Source organism: Gopherus flavomarginatus, chromosome 2, assembly GCF_025201925.1.
Source record: "Gopherus flavomarginatus isolate rGopFla2 chromosome 2, rGopFla2.mat.asm, whole genome shotgun sequence".
Classification (NCBI taxonomy): Eukaryota; Metazoa; Chordata; order Testudines; family Testudinidae; genus Gopherus; species Gopherus flavomarginatus.
In genome coordinates, this window is record NC_066618.1 from 302,139,065 (window position 1) to 302,157,699 (window position 18,635).

General features: G+C 62.6%; 1 protein-coding gene across 3 annotated transcripts in view; it reads left to right on the forward strand.

The window, feature by feature from the left end:
* Positions 1 to 4,700: 4,700 nt before the first annotated feature.
* LOC127044436 (microtubule-actin cross-linking factor 1, isoforms 6/7-like) overlaps positions 4,701 to 18,635 on the forward strand; it is a 119,242-nt gene continuing 105,307 nt past the window's right edge. For all 3 annotated transcript variants that reach the window (XM_050939287.1, XM_050939289.1, XM_050939288.1), the window contains exons 1-3: positions 4,701 to 4,777; positions 10,220 to 10,349; positions 17,660 to 18,242. In XM_050939287.1, the coding sequence (XP_050795244.1) occupies positions 4,714 to 4,777; positions 10,220 to 10,349; positions 17,660 to 18,242 (777 nt within the window). In that variant the 5' untranslated portion in view covers positions 4,701 to 4,713. The remainder of the gene's footprint in view (positions 4,778 to 10,219; positions 10,350 to 17,659; positions 18,243 to 18,635) is intronic.

Sequence of the window (18,635 nt, forward strand, 5' to 3'; positions counted from 1 at the left end):
GCGAGGGACAGGGAAGAGTGGATTGGACAGACAACTGGGTGGGACGGAGGTTGGGTGAGCGGCGGGGAGGAACGGATCGGACAGACGGCTGGGCAGGATGGATCGGGATGGGCTAGCGGCAGGGAAGAGGGGATCGGAGACACGGCTGGGCAGGACGGGGGACGGGCAAGAGGCGGGAAGTAGCGGATCGGAGAGACGGCTGGGCGGGACTCGAGTTGGGCGAGCGACGGGGAGGAGCGGGGAACAGTGGATCAGACAGACGACTGGGCGGGACGGGGATCAGGCGAGCGGCGGGGAGGAGCGGATCGGACAGACGGCTGGGTGGGACGGGGATCAGGCGAGCGGCAGGGAGGAGCGGATCGGACAGACGGCTGGGTGGGACGGGGGTCGGGTGAGCGGTGGGGAGGAGCGGATCGGACAGACGGCTGGGCAGGATGGATCGGGATGGGCTATCGGCAGGGAAGAGGGGATCGGAGACACGGCTGGGCAGGACGGGGGACGGGCAAGAGGCAGGAAGTAGCGGATCGGAGAGACGGCTGGGCGGGACGCGGGTTGGGCGAGCGATGGGGAGGAGCGGGGAACAGTGGATCGGACAGACAACTGGGCGGGACGGGGGTCGGGCGAGCGGCGGGGAGGAGCGGATCGGACAGACGGCTGGGCAGGATGGATCGAGTTGGGCTAGCGGCGGGGAAGAGGGGATCGGAGACGCAGCTGGGCAGGATGGGGGTCAGGCAAGAGGCGGGAAGTAGCGGATCAGACAGACGGCTGGGCAGGACGCGGGTCGGGAGAGCCACGGGGAGGAGCGGGGAACAGTGGATCGGACAGACGACAGGGCGGGGCGGGGATCAGGTAAGCGGCAGGGAGGAGCGGATCGGGGGGGCGGCTGGGTGGGACAGGGGTTGGGTGAGAGACGGGGAGGAGCGGATCGGACAGACAACTGGGCGGGACGGGGGAGAGGTGGGGAAGAGCGAATCGGAGACACGGCTGGGCAGGACGGGATGGACGAGCAATGGGGAGGAGCAGATCAGAGAGATGGCTGGGCGGGATGGGGGTTGGGCAAGCGGCAGGGAGGAGCGGATCAGGCAGACGGCTGGGTGGGACGGGGGTCGGGTGAGCGGCGGGGAGCAGCGGATCGGAGACACGGCTGGGCAGGACGGGGGTCGGGCGAGTGGCAGGGAGGAGCGGATCGGACAGACGGCTGGGAGGGCCGGGGGCCGGGAAAGCGGTGGGAAGTAGCGGATCAGACAGACGGCTGGGAGGGACGGGGGTCGGGCGAGCCACGGGGAGGAGCGGGGAACAGTGAATCGGACAGACGACTGGGCAGGACGCGGGTCAGGCGAGAGGCTGGGAGGAGCGGATTGGAGACACGGCTGGGCAGGACGGGGATCGGGGGAGAGGCGGGGAAGAGTGGATGGGAGACACGGCTGGGCAGGACGAGGGTCGGGCGAGCGGCGGGGAGGAGCGGATAGGACAGACGGCTGGGCAGGATGGAGCGGGACGGGCTAGCGGAGGGGAAGAGGGGATCGGAGACACGGCTGGGCAGGACGGGGGACGGGAAAGCGGTGGGAAGTAGCGGATCAGACAGACGGCTGGGCGGGACGAGGGTCGGGCGAGAGTTGGGGAGAAGCGGGGAACAGTGGATCGGACAGACTACTGGGCAGGATGCGGGTCAGGCGAGCAGCGGGGAGAAGCGGATCGGAGACATGGCTGGGCAGGATGGGGGACGGGCGAGTGATGGGGAGGAGCGAGGAGGAGCGGATTGGAGACACGACTGGGTGGGACGGGGGTCGGGCGAGCGGCGGGGAGGAGCGGATCGGGCAGACAGCCGGGCGGCACGTGGTGTGACGTTATTGATATAAACTGGGACCATATAAAACATGGTTTGCAACCAAGGTCCTGTAGTGGCACCAAATCTTATGTAAAGGGGGTCATATAAGGTGTCTAAGACCAGGTTATGGGTTGCTGGTTATGATTATACTGTCTGTATGTCTGTATCATTTTGTAGTTGAAGTTATAAATATTGGCTCTATACTGTCTGTATTTCAAATTGGTGCTGTAGTTCTGGGTGACACCCCAGACAAGTTGGTGTTAGCTCTGCTTAGCCTGCTTGATGGCCCATTAAGGACCATCAGCTACACAATTGACCCATTGAGAGGAGGCAGATACGCCTTGTAACTCAGCAGGGTGTGCAGGGACTGGCCCACGTGACTCCAGACTCCATTTTGCTGTAATTTTCCACAGTAAGAACAAAGAAGTGTTCTTACACCTGGAAGAGCCTATATAAGGCTGATGCCTCATCTCCATCTTGTCTTCAATCCTGCTTCCTACCTCTGGAGGGACTTTGCTACAAGCTGAAGCTCTACACAAGGGACTGAGGACCCATCCCAGCGGGGGATGTTCTCCAGAGACTTGATTTGAACCTGCAGTTTACTCCATCACTGCTACAAGCCTAAACTAAGAACTTTGCCATTACTGGATGTAATTGATTCCATTTAACCAATTCTAGCTCTCAGCTCTATCTTTTTCCCTTTGTGAATAAACCTTTAAGTTTTAGATTCTAGAGTATTGGCAACAGCGTGATTTGTGGGTAAGAACTGATGTGTCTATTGACCTGGGTCTGGGTCTTGGTCGTTTGGGATCGAGAGAACCGTTTTCTTTTATTGGGGTGTTGGTTTTCATAACCATTCATCCCCAGGACAAGTGTGGCACTGGTGGTGACACTGGGAGACTGGAGTGTCTAAGGAAATTGTTTGTGTGACTTGTGGTTAGCCAGTGGGTTGAAACCAAAGTCATTTTTGTCTGGCTGGTTTGGTTTGCCTTAGAGGTGGAAAAACCCCAGCCTAGGGCTGTAACTGCCCTGTTTAAGCAATTGGTCCTGAATTGGCACTCTCAGTTGGATCCTGCCAGAACCGCATCATCACACGGGGGTTGGGCGAGCAGCGGGGAGGAGCAGATCGGACAGACGGCTGGGCGGCACAGGAGTCGAGTGAGTGGCGGGGAGGAGCGGATCGGGGGGACGGCTGGGTGGCACGGATGTCGGGCGAGTGGCAGGGAGGAGTGGATCGGACAGACGGCTGGGTGGGACAGGTGTCGGGCGAGCGGCAGGGAGGAATGGATCAGGGGGACGGCTGGGCGGGACGGGGGACGGGCGAGCAGCAGGGAGGAGCGATTGGGGGGAAGGCTGGGCGGGATGGGGGACGGGCAAGTGGCAGGGAGGAGTGGATCAGACAGACGGCTGGGCGGGACATGGGTCGTGCGTGCGGCAGGCAGGAGCGGGTCAGACAGATGGTTGGGCGGGACGTGGGTTGGGCGAGCGACGGGGAGGAGCGGGGAGGAGCGGATTGGGGGGACGGTTGGGCGGGACGGAGGTTGTCGGGTGAGCCGTGGGCAGGAGTGGATTGAGTGAGAACCCACAGAGAGCCGGGGGAAGAGCAGTGGCACTGCACGGCCTGGAGTAGGTGGGAGGAGGAGAGGGGGATCATTGATCCTGGCCTGCAGCCCTGCTGGGGGACATTGTAGTTGCAGGAATGAGAGGGATGGACGCGCGATCGTGCCCCAGCTCTAGGGCGATCCCCTCTTAGGGCATTCTCTGTCCTCACTGAGCTTTGCAGCGTCAGCCCAGTCTGTGCCTGTCCCTGGCCTGCTCCCTGGCACCTGACCAGAGGACTAATCAGGAAACCGGATTTTTTCAACTTTGGGTGGAGGGAATTTTGTGTCTGAGGTCTTTGTCTGTCTGCCTGCTTTCTCTGAGCTTTGGAGAAGTAGTTTCTGCTTTCTAATCTTCTGTTTCTAAGTGTAAGGACAAAGAGATCAGATAGTAAGTTATATGGTTTCTTTTCTTTGGTATTTGCATGAATATAAGTGCTGGAGTGCTTTGATTTGTATTCTTTTTGAATAAGGCTGTTTATTCATATTTCTTTTAAGCAATCAACCCTGTATTTTGTCACCTTAATACAGAGAGACCATTTGTATGTATTTTTCTTTCTTTTTTATATAAAGCTTTCTTTTTAAAACCTGTTAAAGTTTTCTTTACTGGGAAATTTCAGGGAAATTGAGTCTGTACTCACCAGGGAATTGGTGGGAGGAAGAAATCAGGGGGAGATCTGTGTGTGTTGGATTTGCTAGCCTGATTTTGCATTCCCTCTGGGTGAAGAGGAAAGTGCTTTTGTTTCCAGGACTGGGAACGGAGAGGGGGAGTCACTCTGTTTGGATTCACAGAGCTTGTGTCTGTGTATCTCTCCAGGAGCCCCTGGAGGGGGGAAGGGAAAAAGGATTATTTCCCTTTGTTGTGAGACTCAAGGGATTTGGGTCTTGGGGTCCCCAGGGAAGGTTTTTCAGGGGGACCAGAGTGCCCCAAAACACTCTAATTTTTTGGGTGGTGGCAGCAAGTACCAGGTCCAAGCTGGTAACTAAGCTTGGAGGCTTTCATGCTAACCCCCATATTTTGGACGCTAAGGTCCAAATCTGGGACTAAAGTTATGATAAGGGCATTCTCTGTCCTCACTGAGCTTTGCAGCGTCAGCCCAGTCTGTGCCTGTCCCTGGCCTGCTCCCTGCTCCCTACCGAGTGGGCGCTGCCCAGTCTGCAGTGGCATGCTGGCCTCTGGGCTGTCACCCGCTCGAAGCCCTGGGTGCTGTGGTGTAGAGCGGCTGGAGAAGAGCTGTAACTGTGTTCCTTTCCCTGCGGTATCTTTGCAGAAGCTTTTTGCTGTGGATGATGCTGGTCTCTCTGGAACGAGCCCGGAGATCCCCACGCCAGGCCCCGAGGGGCTGGAGAGGTATGGATCCCGGGTGGGCAGACTGGAGAGCAGCAAACACGGGCTCCTGACCCTGCCAGATGGCAGTTGCAAGCCCTGTCTAGGTCCATGAGTTGGCACAGCAGAGGGCTGGGTTCCCTTCCTGCTTGCACTGGTCTCTCTGCCAGGCTGCTTTAGGAAAGACTGATTTCCGGGGGGGGGGGGGGGGGGGTTCTGCCCTGCCCAGCGCTCCCAGAGTCACTCATACCTGGGCCAAAGGGCCACTCCTGCCCTGGGCGCCGGCGAAGGGGATCTGCCATGGGAGCACGTCCCACGCCCGTTGCACAGGTGGACCTGGTGACACGAGGCGCAGGCGGGGAGGAGAGCGACGGGGGGGCCAGAGCCCTGGAAACTGCACCCTGGTTCACTTTCCAGGTCAACACAAGAGTGGAGGCCCCGGGAGTCAGGAATGAGGCTCCTGCAGTTGCCTTTGGAAGTGACCCCTTCTGGCTATGGAAGGGGTTAAATGGCCACCTCACCGGGGGTCCGCAGCTCACTAGGGGTCAGGGAGCCCTTTCAGGGGGCTATGGAGTCCCACGGCTGAAACCTGGTTCCCCCCAGCCCCAGCACTGAAGCCAGGAGCCCCCTGCCTACACCCTCTAGCCACCCCCTCCCTGCACCCTGAGCTACCCCCTGCTCCCTACACAGCCCCTAGCCACCCCCTCCCTACACCCTGAGCTACCCCCTGCCCCCACACAGCCCCTAGCCACCCCTCCCTGCACCCTGAGCTGCCCTCTGCCCCCACAGAGATCCTAGCCACCCCCTCCCTGCACCCTGAGCTGCCCCGAACGTGCACACAGCCCCTAATTATCCCCTCCCTGCACCCTGAGCTGCCCCCCACCCGCACCCAGCCCCTCGCTACCCCCTCCCTGCACCCTGAGCTGCCTCCTCTCTGCACCCTGAGCTGCTCCCCTGCCCACATACAGCCCCTGTAACTATGCTGGTTCTGGCAGGACCCAGCTGAGTGTGCCAGTTTAGGACAAATTGCTTAAAACAGGGTAGTCGCAGCCCAAGACTGGGGTTCCTTTGCACACCAAGGCAAACCAAACCAGCCAGACAGAGAGGACTTAAGTCTCACCCCACTGGCTAACCACAAGTCACACAAGCAATTCCCTTAGACACTCCAGTCTCCCAGTATCACCACCAGTCCCACTTGTTATGGGGACGAATGGTTATGAAAACCAACACCCCAGTAAAAGAAAAAGGGTTCTCTCGATCCCAAAGGACCAAGGCCCAGACCCAGGTCAATATACGCATCAGATCTTACCCACAAATCACACTGTTGCCAATCCTTTAGCATCTAAAACCTAAAGGTTGATTCATAAAAGGGAAAAGATACAGATGGGAGCTAGAATTGGTTAAATGGAATCAATTACATCCAGTAATGGCAAAGTTCTTAGTTCAGGCTTGTAGCAGTGATGGAGTAAACTGCAGGTTCAAATCAAGTCTCTGGAACATCCCCCGCTGGGATGGGTCATCAGTCCCTTGTGTAGAGCCTCAGTTTGTAGCAAAGTCCCTCCAGAGGTAGGAAGCAGGATTGAAGACAAGATGGAGATGAGGCATCAGCTTTTTATAGTCTTTTCCAGGTGTAAGAACACTTCTTTGTTCTTACTGTGGAAAATTACAGCAAAATGGAGTCTGGAGTCACATTGGCAAGTCCTTGCACTTTGCTGAGTTACAAGGCGTATCTGCCTTCCCTCAGTGGGTCAATTGTGTAGCTGATGGTCCTTAATGGCCAGGCTAGGCAGAGCTAACACCAACTTGTCTGAGATGTCTCCCAGAAGCATAGCACAAGTCTGAAATACAGACAGTGTAGAGCCAATATTCATAACTTCAACTACAAAATGATACAGACATACAGACAGCATAATTATAACCAGTAACCCATAACCTGGTCTTAGACACCTTATTTGACCCCCTTTATACAAGATTTGGTGCCACTACAGGACTTTGGTTGCAACCATGTTCTGTATCAATAATCAATCAATCAAAGGGGGGAGAGATTGCTCAGTGGTTTGAGCATTGGCCTATGTCATGGAGTCCCCAGGCGATGCTCTGGAACTGCTCCTCACAAAGCCAGGCAGGACTTTGGGGAGCCTCCTCTCCCTTGGAGCAGACTTGTTCAGGGCAAGAAGCTCACACGGCTTCACCTCCTGGGTCTCTCCTTGGTGCATTCAGCATCCTCTGCCCCTTTGAGCGATTCCCACAGTGAGCCTGTCCCAGCAGGGTCCTGGGGAAGCCACAGGGCCCTGCACCCCCACTTTGCAGTCAGACCTGGCTCTCAGCCAGCCAGTAAAACAGAGGTTTATTCGATGACAGGAACAGGGTCTAAAACAGAGTTTGTAGGTACTGCGAGCCGAACCCCTCGGCTGGGTCCATTCTGGGGGGCAGTGAGCCAGATCCCCACATCTGCACTTCACTCCTCGACCCCAGCCGGCTCCAGACTCCCAAATCCCCTCCAGCCCCTCCTCTCTGCTCAGCCCCTTTCCCGGGCCAGGAGGTCACCTGATCTCTTTGTTCTCTCCCACCTTTAGCATCCCCTTGCGGGGGGAAGGGCCTGGCCATTAGGTGCCAGGTGACAGAGGGTCGGCCAGAGCTGAGGCACCAACACAGTATTCAGAGAAAACATTAAGAACAGCCCCACTTCGTCACAGCCTTTCCCCCCTTCGAGACTGAACTGAGCGAGGTCACTTCAGCCAGTGACCTGAGGAAGTTCGAACCCACCAATGTTCCCATGGATGCCCCAGCATCTCTCCCATTCCTCGGTGTGAGTTACACCAGGACAGTCCAGTCTCACGCCCTCCCTTAGGTCGGGTGTGCTCGATGGCACTTGCAGGCCGTATGTGGGAAGGTTTATGTGGCCCGAACCCTTTTGCCACTCCAATACCCCTGGGGTTCAAACTGGGATGGGGTCTTCTCCCAGCACCCTGGTCTGCAATTTGGGCTCCCTTGGTTAAGAGCCCCCATCTTGGCCTTGGCCAGCTCTGGGCTTGGGCAGCCGCTTCCCACTTTGTGGCCCAGACACAACACCTCTGCCGTCCCCCCTTACACTTCCCAGCTTTTACCGTCAGTCCCACCTCCTTGAGGCAGCCCAGCCCCCTCTTCACCTGGGACACCTGTTCCTCCCAGGTCTGGCTAAAGATGCACATGTTATCAGTGTCTGCCAGGGCCAAGTTCTCCATCCCCCTCTGCTTGTCTAGAATCTCCCCAGGCCTAGGCATGGGGTCGGCATCGGACACTGTGATGGCTTTAAGCTTCCAATAGCATCCCCTTGCAGCCCCCAATTATCTTCTCCCTGAGCTGCCCCCCACCCGCACAGCCCCCTCCCTGCCCCCTGAGCTGCCCCCCTGCCCCCACACAGTCCCTCGCTGCCCCTCCTTGCACCCTGAGCTGCCCTCCACCTGCACACAACCCCTAGCAACCCGCTACCTGAACTACCCCCTGCCCCCACACAGCCCCAGCCACCCCGTCCCTGCCCCCTGGGCTGCCCCCCACCCGCACACAGCCCCTCGCTGCCCCCTCCCTGCCCCCTGCCCTCACACAGCCCCTAATTACTCCCTCCCTGCACCCTGAGCTGCCCCCCCACCCGCACACAGCCCCTCGCTGACCCCTGAGCTGTCCCCTGCCCCCACACAGCCCCTCGCTGCCCCCTCCCTTCCCCCTGCCCTCACACAGCCCCTAATTACTCCCTCCCTGCACCCTGAGCTGCCCCCCTGCACCCTGAGCTGCCCCCCCCACCTGCACACAGCCCCCTCCCTGCCCCGAGCTGGCCCCTGCCCTCACACAGCCCCTAATTACTCCCTCCCTGCACCCTGAGTTCCCCCCCACCCGCACACAGCCCCTTGCTGCCCCTCCCTGCACCCTGAACTTCCCCCTGAGCTGCCCCCCCACCTGCAAACAGCCCCTTGCTGCCCCCTCCCTGCACCCTGAGCTGCCCCCTGCCCCCACACAGCCTCAGCTAGCCCCTCCCTGCACCCTGAACTGCCCCCGCACCCACCCACATCTCCTAGACACCCCCTCCCTGCACCGTGAGCTGCCCCCCCACCCGCACATAGCCTCTTGCTGCCCCCTCCCTGCACCCTGAGCTGCCCCCTCACCCGCACACAGCCCCTCCCTACCCCTTGAGCTGCCCCCCACCCGCACACAGCCCCTTGCTGCCCCTCCCTACCCCCTGAGCTTCCCCCTGCCCCCACACAGCCCCTAGCTAGCCCCTTCCTGCACCCCGAACTGCCCCCCTATCCACACACAGCTTCTAGCTACCCCTGCCCACTGCCCCCTCGCTGCCCCCTGCCCCCACAGAGCCCCCCGCTGCCCCCTCTCTGCACCCTGAGCAGCCCCACACACACACACAGCCCCTCCCTGCACCCTGAACTGCCCCCGCATCCACACACAGCTCCTAGCTACCCCCGCCCACTGCCCCCTCGCTGCCCCCTGCCCCCACAGAGCCCCTCGCTGCCCCCTCTCTGCACCCTGAGCTGCCCCCACACCCACACACAGCCCCTCCCTGCACCCTGAGCTGCCCCCCACCCGCACACAACCCTTCGCTGCACCCTCCCTGCACCCTGAGCGGATGTCAGACTGTTTGCACTGAGTCCCCACTTTGAGTTCTATGTTTTGGTTGCGTCCCCCGAGAGCCTGGACAGGCTGGGTGACCTGTGAGAGAGTCGGGGGTGGAGGTGACGCTGCCTCCCTGGACCCCGCTGTGTGGACCTGGCTCGAGCCCTGCCAGCCCTTGCCCCCCTCAATAGAAGTAAAACTATGACTATGCCCAAGGGTCCCCCCTACCTTGCTGGGCCCTGGCGTTTTTTATAGCATCTGGGGGGGGCTAATCAAGAAGGCATGTGAGACCCCCGATCTAAGGTGCAGCTATGCTGCAAAAACCCAGGTGGGACCAGTCCCTAGGGAGCCCCTGGGGGATGGGGGTGGGGATCCTTGGGGGGGGAGCCACTTCCTAGGTACCCCCAGGGGAGGGGCCGGTCCCTAGGGAGCCCTGGAGGATGGAGGTGGGAGCCTGGAGTTGGGGAGGGGCTGGCCCCAGGCAGCCCTGGGGGATGGGGGTGGGCATCCTGGGGGGCTGGGGTGGGGCCAGTCCCTAGGGAGCCCCAGGGGGATGGGAGTGAGGACCCTGGGGGGCGGGGAGAGGCTGGCCCCAGGCAGCATTGGGGGATGGGGGTGGGGATCCTGGGGGGTAGGGAGGGGCCAGCCCCAGGAAACCCTGGGGGGTGGGGGTGGGGATCCTGGGGGGTGTGGTGGTGCCAGTCCCGTGGGAGCCCCGGGGGATGGGGGTGGGGGCCCTGGAGGTGGGGAGAGGCCGGCCCCAGGCAGCCCTGCGGGTTAGGGGTGGGGAGGGGCCCAGATTGCTCGAGGCAGGGCACCCTTGGCGCTGCCCCCATAGCGCTCCCCGTGCCCTGTCCTTGCGCCCAGGGACTGGAAGAGGAGCGAGCGGCAGGCTTGGAGGCTGGAAGTGCGGGAGCAGCTGCTCGCCCTGCGCCGCTGGCTGGACGCCATGGAGGAGAGGCTCCCGGCCCTGCCCCACGGAGAGCCCAGCCCAGAGGTGAGAGCCGGGGCGAGCTGGGGGCCGGGAGCTGTAGCCCCCTGCCCGGAGCCCCTGGCAGCGCGCTGGGAGCCCAGCTGGCCACAGGGCTGCCACCGGATCTCCACCTGCCGGGCTCCCCGGGGCTGCCCAGCATCCAGCCGGAGCCTGGACCTCCCTGCCCGAGGGGGCTCAGCCTGCCCAGCCCTGTCCCCAGCCCAGCCCCACGGCCCAGCCCCACCTGCCGTCACATGCTGGGCTTGGGCTGCATGGGGGGTGACGGGCACAGCCCCATCCTGGGCCCTTCGCTACCCGCCCTAGGCAGCGCTGGCAGGGGGCCCTCCCCCCTCAGACCCATGGTCTCTGCCCAGACCCCTCATCCATGTGTCCCTGCCTAGCCCTCCCCCCCAACCCATGTGTCCTGCCCAGCCCCCAGACCCATGTCACCCTGACCAGCCCCCATCCATGTGTCCCTGTCTAGCCCTCCCCCCCGACCCCTGGTCCCTGCCCAGCCCCCCCTTCCATGTGTCCCTGCCCAGCCCTCCTCCCCAGACCCATATGTCCTGCCCAGCCCCCCATCCATCTGTCCCTGCCTAGCCCTCCCCCCCAACCCATGTGTCCTGCCCACCCATCCATCTGTCCCTGCCTAGCTCTCCCCCCCGACCCCTGGTCTCTGCCCAGCCCCCCATCCATGTGTCCCTGCCTAGCCCTCCCCCCAACCCATTTGTCCTGCCCAGCCCCCAGACCCATGTCACCCTGACCAGCCCCCATCCATGTGTCCCTGCCTAGCCCTCCCCCCCAACCCATGTGTCCTGCCCAGCCCCCAGACCCATGTCACCCTGACCAGCCCCCATCCATGTGTCCCTGTCTAGCCCTCCCCCCAGACCCCTGGTCCCTCCCAGCCCCACATCCATGTGTCCCTGTCTAGCCTTCCCCCCAACCCCTAGTTCCTGCCCAGCCCCCCATCCATCTGTCCCTGCCTAGCCCTCCCCCCCAACCCATGTGTCCTGCCCAGCCCCCAGACCCATGTCAACCTGACCAGCCCCCATCCATCTGTCCCTGCCTAGCCCTCTCCCCCAACCCATGTGTCCTGCCCAGCCCCCAGACCCATGTCACCCTGACCAGCCCCCATCCATCTGTCCCTGCCTAGCCCTCCCCCCCAGACCCATGTGTCCTGCCCAGCCCCCCATCCATCTGTCCCTGCCTAGCCCTCCCCCCCAGACCCATGTGTCCTGCCCAGCCCCCATCCATCTGTCCCTGCCTAGCCCTCCCCCCCAACCCCTGGTCCCTGCCCAGCCCCCCATCCATCTGTCCCTGCCTAGTCCTCCCCCCAACCCATGTGTCCTGCCCAGCCCCCATCCATCTGTCCCTGCCTAGCCCTCCCCCCCAACCCATGGTCCCTGCCCAGCCCCCCCTTCCATGTGTCACTGCCCAGCCCTCCCCCTCAACCCATGGTCCCTGCCCAGCCCTCCCCCTCAAACCCATGTTTCCTGCCCAGGCCCCCCATCCATGTGTCCCTGCCTGGCCCTCGCCCCTAGACCCATGTGTCCCTGCCCAGCCCTCCTCCCCAGACCCATATGTCCTGCCCAGCCCCCCATCCATTTGTCCCTGCCTAGCCCTCCCCCCCAGACCCATGTGTCCCTGTCTAGTCCTCCCCGCCAAACCCATGTGTCCTGCCCAGGCCCCCAAGACCCATGTGTCCCTGCCCAGACCCCGCATCCATGTGTCCCTGCCTAGCCCTTCCCCCCAGACCCATGTGTCCCTGCCCAGCCCCCCATCCATGTGTCCCTGCCTAGCCCTCCCCCTCAGACCCATGCGTCCCTGCCCAGCCCTCCTCCCCACACCCATGTGTCCTGCCCAGCCCCCCATCCATGTGTCCCTGCCTAGCCCTCCCCCCCGACCCATGTGTCCCTGCACAACCTTCCCCTGCCCCCAGACCCATGTGTCCCTACTGGGCTGCCCTCCTGGACCCATGTGACCCTGGTCACCTCCCCCCGCCCCAGACCCATGTGACCGTGCCAAGCTCCCCCCACACCTGGACCTGTGTGTCCCTGCCCAGCTGCCCCCCTGGACCAGTATGTTCCTGCCCAGCCCGTACCCCCAGGTGACCCTGCCCAGCTCCCCACCCCCTAGACTCAAGTGTCCTTGTCCAGCCTCCGCTCCACTTCCCCCCATGCCCGCGGGTCCCTGCTCAGCCTGTGCCCCCATGTGCTCACAGCCCCTGTGTGGTGTGCAGGGAGTTAACGTGCCCCCCTCCTCTGGCCAGGCTGCCGGAGAGCCCAGCTGCCCAGCACGGCCCTGGCCGGCCCCTCCCCGCCAGGCAGCGGGGTGAATGGGATCCTTCCCCGCCGCCCTTTGTTCCGGCCTGGCCTCACACGGCTCCCTCGGCATCCATGACAGCACAAACTGAAAGGGCCATTCATTCCAGCCCCCGCACAGACAAAGCCAGCCGCAAACCCCACCCAACGCCCAGATCCGAGGCCGCAGATCCCAGCCGCCTGCGCTCAGCTCGGCTCCCCTCTGGCCTCCGGGGAGTGGGGGGGGGACGGAGCCCCCTGCCCGGGGCGGGGGGGGAGTGTGCCCTGCCCTGCCCTGCCCTGGGGAAGGAGAGCACAGGCCTGCCCCTCCTTAGCAGGCAGGTGAGCCCCCGGCACATGGGGCTCGAGGCATTCAGCCTGAGCTCCTGTGGGCCACGGGGACAGAGCAAAGGGTTTGAGTGGGGGCTGGCAGGGTGAGGGGGTGGGGGGCAGGGCGGTTGGCGGGGGCAGGGGCGTTGGGTGGATGAACCCGGGGCTGGAGGAGGAGCAGCTACAGAGTCTGGGAAGTGGGGGCCAGGCACAGATGGGTCCTGCCCACTGGCTCTGTCTGGCACTCGGCTCCAAGCCCCTGGGTGGGCGCTCGGAGCAGGGCAGTAGGCAGGTTGCAGAGCCGCGGGATGGGACAGAGCTGGTCAGCGAGAGCTCAGGCACCCCCCCGCCGCAAGGAGTGCCCCACAATATTCTAATACCCCCACTGCAAATCCCACTCTGACTTGCTGCCCCCACCCCACCATCCCCCTCTGCTGCACAGCCCTCGCTGGGCGGGGGAGCAATTGAACGAGTCCCATCCATCAGCTCTGGGCTCCCTGGGAACCGCCTGTCCGAAGGGCAGCTAGGCACTCACAGCCCCTCACTCCCTGGTCATACTGGCAGAGTTTGCTTTGGGGGCTCCCCCTTCGGCGGCCCCTCTGCACCCCACGCTCGCCTTCCACGCAGCGAGGCCCAATGCACTAGCCGCTCCCCCCCAAAGAGGGCTGTGTCAGAGGGGGGAACAGGGAGGGGGCAGCAAATCAGAGTGGGGTTTGCAGTGGGGTGTGGTGTGCGCAGTGCAAAAGCCAGTGAGGTTGTGGGGCTCCCATCCCAGGGAGGGGCAGAGGATCCTGTTCCTGGTACTGCCCCACTCAGGGCACTGGTCCTGGCACTGAGAGGGCAGTGGCTCCTGGATGAAAGGTCTGAGCTTTCCAGGAGCTGCCTTCAGGCCAGGGCCCCATCTCTGCAGCTGGAGGAGCAGCACCCGGCCCAGCACAGAGCCGGGCCACACTGGAAAGTGCTTGGCGTGACAGCCCTGGGGGAGGGCGCTGTGCCCATCTCTGACTGGCAGACCGCCAGAGCCCAGGGGGAGTGAAGGGGACTGGGGGAAGCCAGGGACGGGGGCAGGGTCCGACGGCTCCCCTGTAATCCTGTTAGCCAGCCAGGCCTGCAGCTTGGACATTCCCTCTGCAGGGAGCCAGGAGCAGGCAGGGGGTGAGCCCCAGCCCCGGCAATGTGGGGGCTCCCATCCCATGGTGCTGAGCAGGCCAAGGGTGCCCAGCCGGGGGCCGTGGTGCATGTCACTGGAGCTGCTGGACAGGACTCCCCAAGTGGAGCAGAAGGAAGCCGGACGGATCCTGTGCCCAGCCTGCCTCTCTGCCGTGTGAGAGAGACCCCGGATCTGTTCCATTAGCACGGGCAGCCCCCTCCAGGCTCTGTGCCACTGTGTGCCCCGTCGGTGTGAGCTGGATCCCAGCCACGCCTCAGCCCCACCCCAAGTGCCACCAAATCGTCCCCTCATGCATCTGGCCTAGGGCTGGGGCGCTGGCACAGGCTGCACTGCGGCTGGTCGGCCCTGGCCCCGGGGGGAACCCTGCCGCAATCCTATGGGAAAGCTGCTACTCCACCATGGGCTATTAGTGGGAAACCCTGGCCCCCTTCCCCTCCCAGGATGGCTGAGAGTCCCCAGAGGGTTTCCCCGGTAACAGGGCCAGTTGTGAATTAGTGAGCAAAGAGTTAACGGGACAGGCTTATTGTATTAGTGCGAGTGTGCAGAGGGGTCAGAGGGGGAGGGGAGGTGGCGAGGGAGGGTCTTCCATGCTTGCAGAGTGAGGCCACCCTCTCCTCCGGCCCGGCCAGCACTTTGCTACCTGCCCCGGGCAGCAGGGCGGGCATCGGGGCCTGGCACCAGGATTCCTGCAGGCCCGGCCCTGGGCAGCGCGAGGGTGGAGGCTCGGGAAAGTTGGTTTGGCAGCAGCCCCTCTCCGCCCTGTCCCCATGGCAAGCTCCAGCTTGGTATCTGCAACGCAGAGTGACAGCTCCAAGCCACCAGCAAGCGTGTGAAGAGAAGAGCGGGGCCGGGCTGTCCTCAGGGGCTCGCTGGGCCCTTCCCAGCAGCCTGCGCCGAGCCAGGCTGAGAAGACCCCACTGGAGGAACTTGGCCAGCGCGGGACGCAGACGCCAGCCAAGTGCCTTTGAAGTGGCACAAAAGGCCCCCCGGCACCACCAGGTTTGCATGAGGCCAGTTCAGGCAGCCCAGGCAATGTCACTGCCTCTGTAACTTCAGCCAAAGTCTCTGCTGGAGTCGGTGCTCACACTTCCGCCCCGTGCGGCGGGCCCGGCCCTGCCAGCCTCGCGCGGCAGCCCCGAGGCCAGGCCGCAGGAGCCCACGGCATGCCCACGGCTGGCCGGACGCTACAGAGAGAGCAGCGACTGACTCGCCCGCTTATTCCTTGCTTCGGGCCTGTCCCAGGCCACAGGCTGCCCATGGGTCTGTCACACGCTGGAATGAGCCGTTTGACTTTCTCCCTGTACCAGTCTTTGGCCCGCGGCGCTCAGGGCACCTTACCGAGGGGTAAGTCTCATTCTCCTCCCACCAGCTGGAGAACCTGTGCCCAGCACAGGGAATGACTGACCCATGCTGGCGAGACAGAACCCAGGCGTCCTGGGCCCCAAGCCACCTGCTCTAACCTCCCTCCTCTGCCCCCGGACACAGCTCAGTGCCTGGAGGCTCCTGCCAGGGCGGCAGGGTGTGGCTGGCTGAGCGCCAGGGCATGGTGGGTGCAGGGAGAGGAGCTGGGTGGGTGAGCGGCTCCTTTCAGAGATGACTAGAGCTGGGTAGGTAGTTCCTGTGTGTGCGTCAGTGTGTGTGTGTGTGTGTGTGTGTGTGTGTGTGTGTGTGTGTGTGTGTGTGTGTGCATGTCAGTGTATGTGTGTGTCAGTGCGTCTGTGTGTGTGCATCAGTGTGTGTGTGTGTCAATGTGTGCATGCGTTGGTGTGTGTGCATCTTGGTGTGTGCATGCGTGTCAGTGTGTGTGTGTGTGTGTCAGTGTGTGTGTGTCGTGTGTGTGTGTCAGTGCATCTGTGTGTGTGTGTGTCAGTGCGTCTGTGTGTGTGTGCATCAGTGTGTGTGTGTCAGTGTGTGCATGCCTTGGTGTGTGTACATCTTGGTGTGTGTGTGTGTGTCAGGGTGTGTGCACATATGTCAGTGTGCGCGTGCGTCGGTGTGTGTGTGCATCAGGGTGGGTGGGTGGATGTCAGTGTGTGTGTGTGTGTGTGCATCGATGTGTGTGTGTGTCAGGGTGTGTGTGTCAGTATGTGCGTGTGCGTTGGTGTGTGTTGGTGTGTGTGTGTGCATGTATCTCTGTGTGTGTGTGTATTGGGGTGTGTGCATGTCGGGGTGTGTGTGTGTGTGTGTGTGTGTGTGTGTGTGTGTGTGTGTGTGTGCGTGTCAGTCGCAGGGTGCCGGTGGCTCCTGTATGACTCCCCTGGGGGAAGACTTTGCGTTCCATGGGTAGGGGTCTCGTGCAGTTGCTGATTTACTCTAGGCGGGTTATTGGTTGCAGAGTGTGGGGGTTCCCATGTGTGTGTGGGCGAGCAGGATATATGGGCTCCAACTCACAGGGTAGTGTGTTGCAGGGTGTAGGGACTCGTGTGTGTGTGTGTGTGTGTAGGGACTCTGCCTGCGGGTATGTGTGTGGTGCAGGACGCCGCCCATGGGTGACTGCTGGGGAAGGTGGGGGTGTTTCAGCAGCAGGTTGGTGTCTGGTGGCAGGTGCTCCGTGGTGGGGGGTGGCAGGCGTTCCATGTCTGGGGGACATGTTGAGTCCTGGTGTCTGAGTGACGGATGCGCGGTGCAGATGGTGAGGCTGGGGGGTTGCGCAGGGATGGAGGGGCCATGTCTGGGTGATGCTGGGATTTATGGGCTGTGGCTGGCTGAACGCAGAATGGGGACGGCTGTCTGACTCCTGTCTGGAGTGTGGGTGTTTCAGTGACGGATGGTTCGCCAGCCCCACTGTCTGTAGCAGCTTGCCCCTTTCAGACCCCCCGGTGCTGCCTTTGTCAGGGCGCTGCAGACAGATGGCTCTTTTCTCCTGGCTCCAGCTTGCCCAGGAGTTAATCCAATGGTACTAAGCGATGCCAGTTGGAAGCAGCTGCCCATCTGCCCGGTGCCCTGTGCTGCCTCCCTCATTCCCTTTCATTTACATTCCCGTTAGCGAGACAAGCCCCCTAAGCACTGGCATCGTCCGCCACACAGGTCCCGGGAATGCTCTGTCAGCCCAGAGGTGGCCTGGGGCAAAGCCTGGAGTTGGCAGCCCTGGAAATCCCTCTGCGCCCTGTTGTCCCCTCTCCCTAACCCTGTTTCCTCGCCCTGCTCTGCCCCTGGCCCCTCACCGGGAGGTCAGCCCTTCGCAGCCCGGTGCCGGCTCAGATGCTTGCCCGGGCTCTGGGAGCTGAACTGCTCCCATGGCAGGAACTTGGGCAGGAAACAAAGGGACCTGCTGGAAGGGCTGAAACCCCCATGTTGGGGGCTGGTGCCCGGGGTGGCAGGATGGGCCTCAGTCTGGGCCCCTCTCATGCCAGGCAGCCTCAGCGCCACAGCAGCAGGCGGCTCCTGAGGTGGGTTCCCGGGGGGTGGGAACGGCCCACACTCCCAGGGGGCACCTGGGCCCGCAGGTGAGATGCAGGCGGGACACAGGTCCCCAGGTGCCTGCTGACGTGTCTCGAGTGGCCAGTAACGTGGCTGCCCCTCGTTTGTTTTAGGCTGACTCTGAGCAGCAGGGCTGAGCTTTTGGCCCCTGGCCGGCCTGCTCTGTGCTACCCTTTGGCCATGGGGAACGTGCTGGGCAGGCCCAGCTGCCTGGGAGACAAGAGCCAGAAGCCTGAGGATTTCCTGAAGGACGTGGGGCTTGGCCCTGAGCACCCGGTGGGGAGGAACAACTGTGACGCCAGAGCCGGGGCCCCCGACAAGTCACCCCTGAACCCGGTGATCGAGAACGGCTGGAACCTGAGCCTAGGCTCGGCTAAGAGCCAGCTGAGCAGCCCCCTGCCCAAGCAGAACAACATGGAGGTCAAGGTACAGAACGGGAGCAGGGGCTGCAACTCCCTCAAAGCCCAGCTGGAGGCAGCTGAGGCCACCTGGACCCCCCCGAGAGGAGCCCCCCACAGGGACTCGGGCAGCAGCTGGGCCTGGAAGCCCGTCAGCACCAGGGAGGTGACCGAGGTGACCGAGGTGACGGAGACCATCGTGACGGAGATCGTGGAGGTGACCGAGTACCCGGGCGGGGAGCCCGTTGTCACCAGGATGGTGAAGGTGCTGACGGAGTGTGCCGGGGAGCGGACGGAGGTTAATAACGGGTGCCAGCCTCTTGGATCCCCCCAGACCGGGGCTGGTGTGGCTGCAGGGCTCTGCAGGGGGCTCGCTGCCCAGGAGCTGTTTGTTTGTGGGGTTCCCCCCAGCAGGCCCGGAGTCCTGGCCTTTATCCGGTGGGGTGGGGAGCCCACCAGCGGTGCGGGGGGGGGTGCTTCAGGCTCAAGTAACACCCCATGGCCCCACTGCCTGCACAGGGCCCGAGTCTTTGGGGGTGGGGGGAGGGTGTCCCAGTGATCTCCAGCTGCTGGACCATTTCAGAGCGTCCCTGACAGCCTGGCGTGGCTGGCTCCGGGCAGGTTCTGCTCTCATGGCTGGGCTGTGGTGCCAGGCAGGTGTGACTCAGGGGCACCAGGCCAGGCTGGGCCC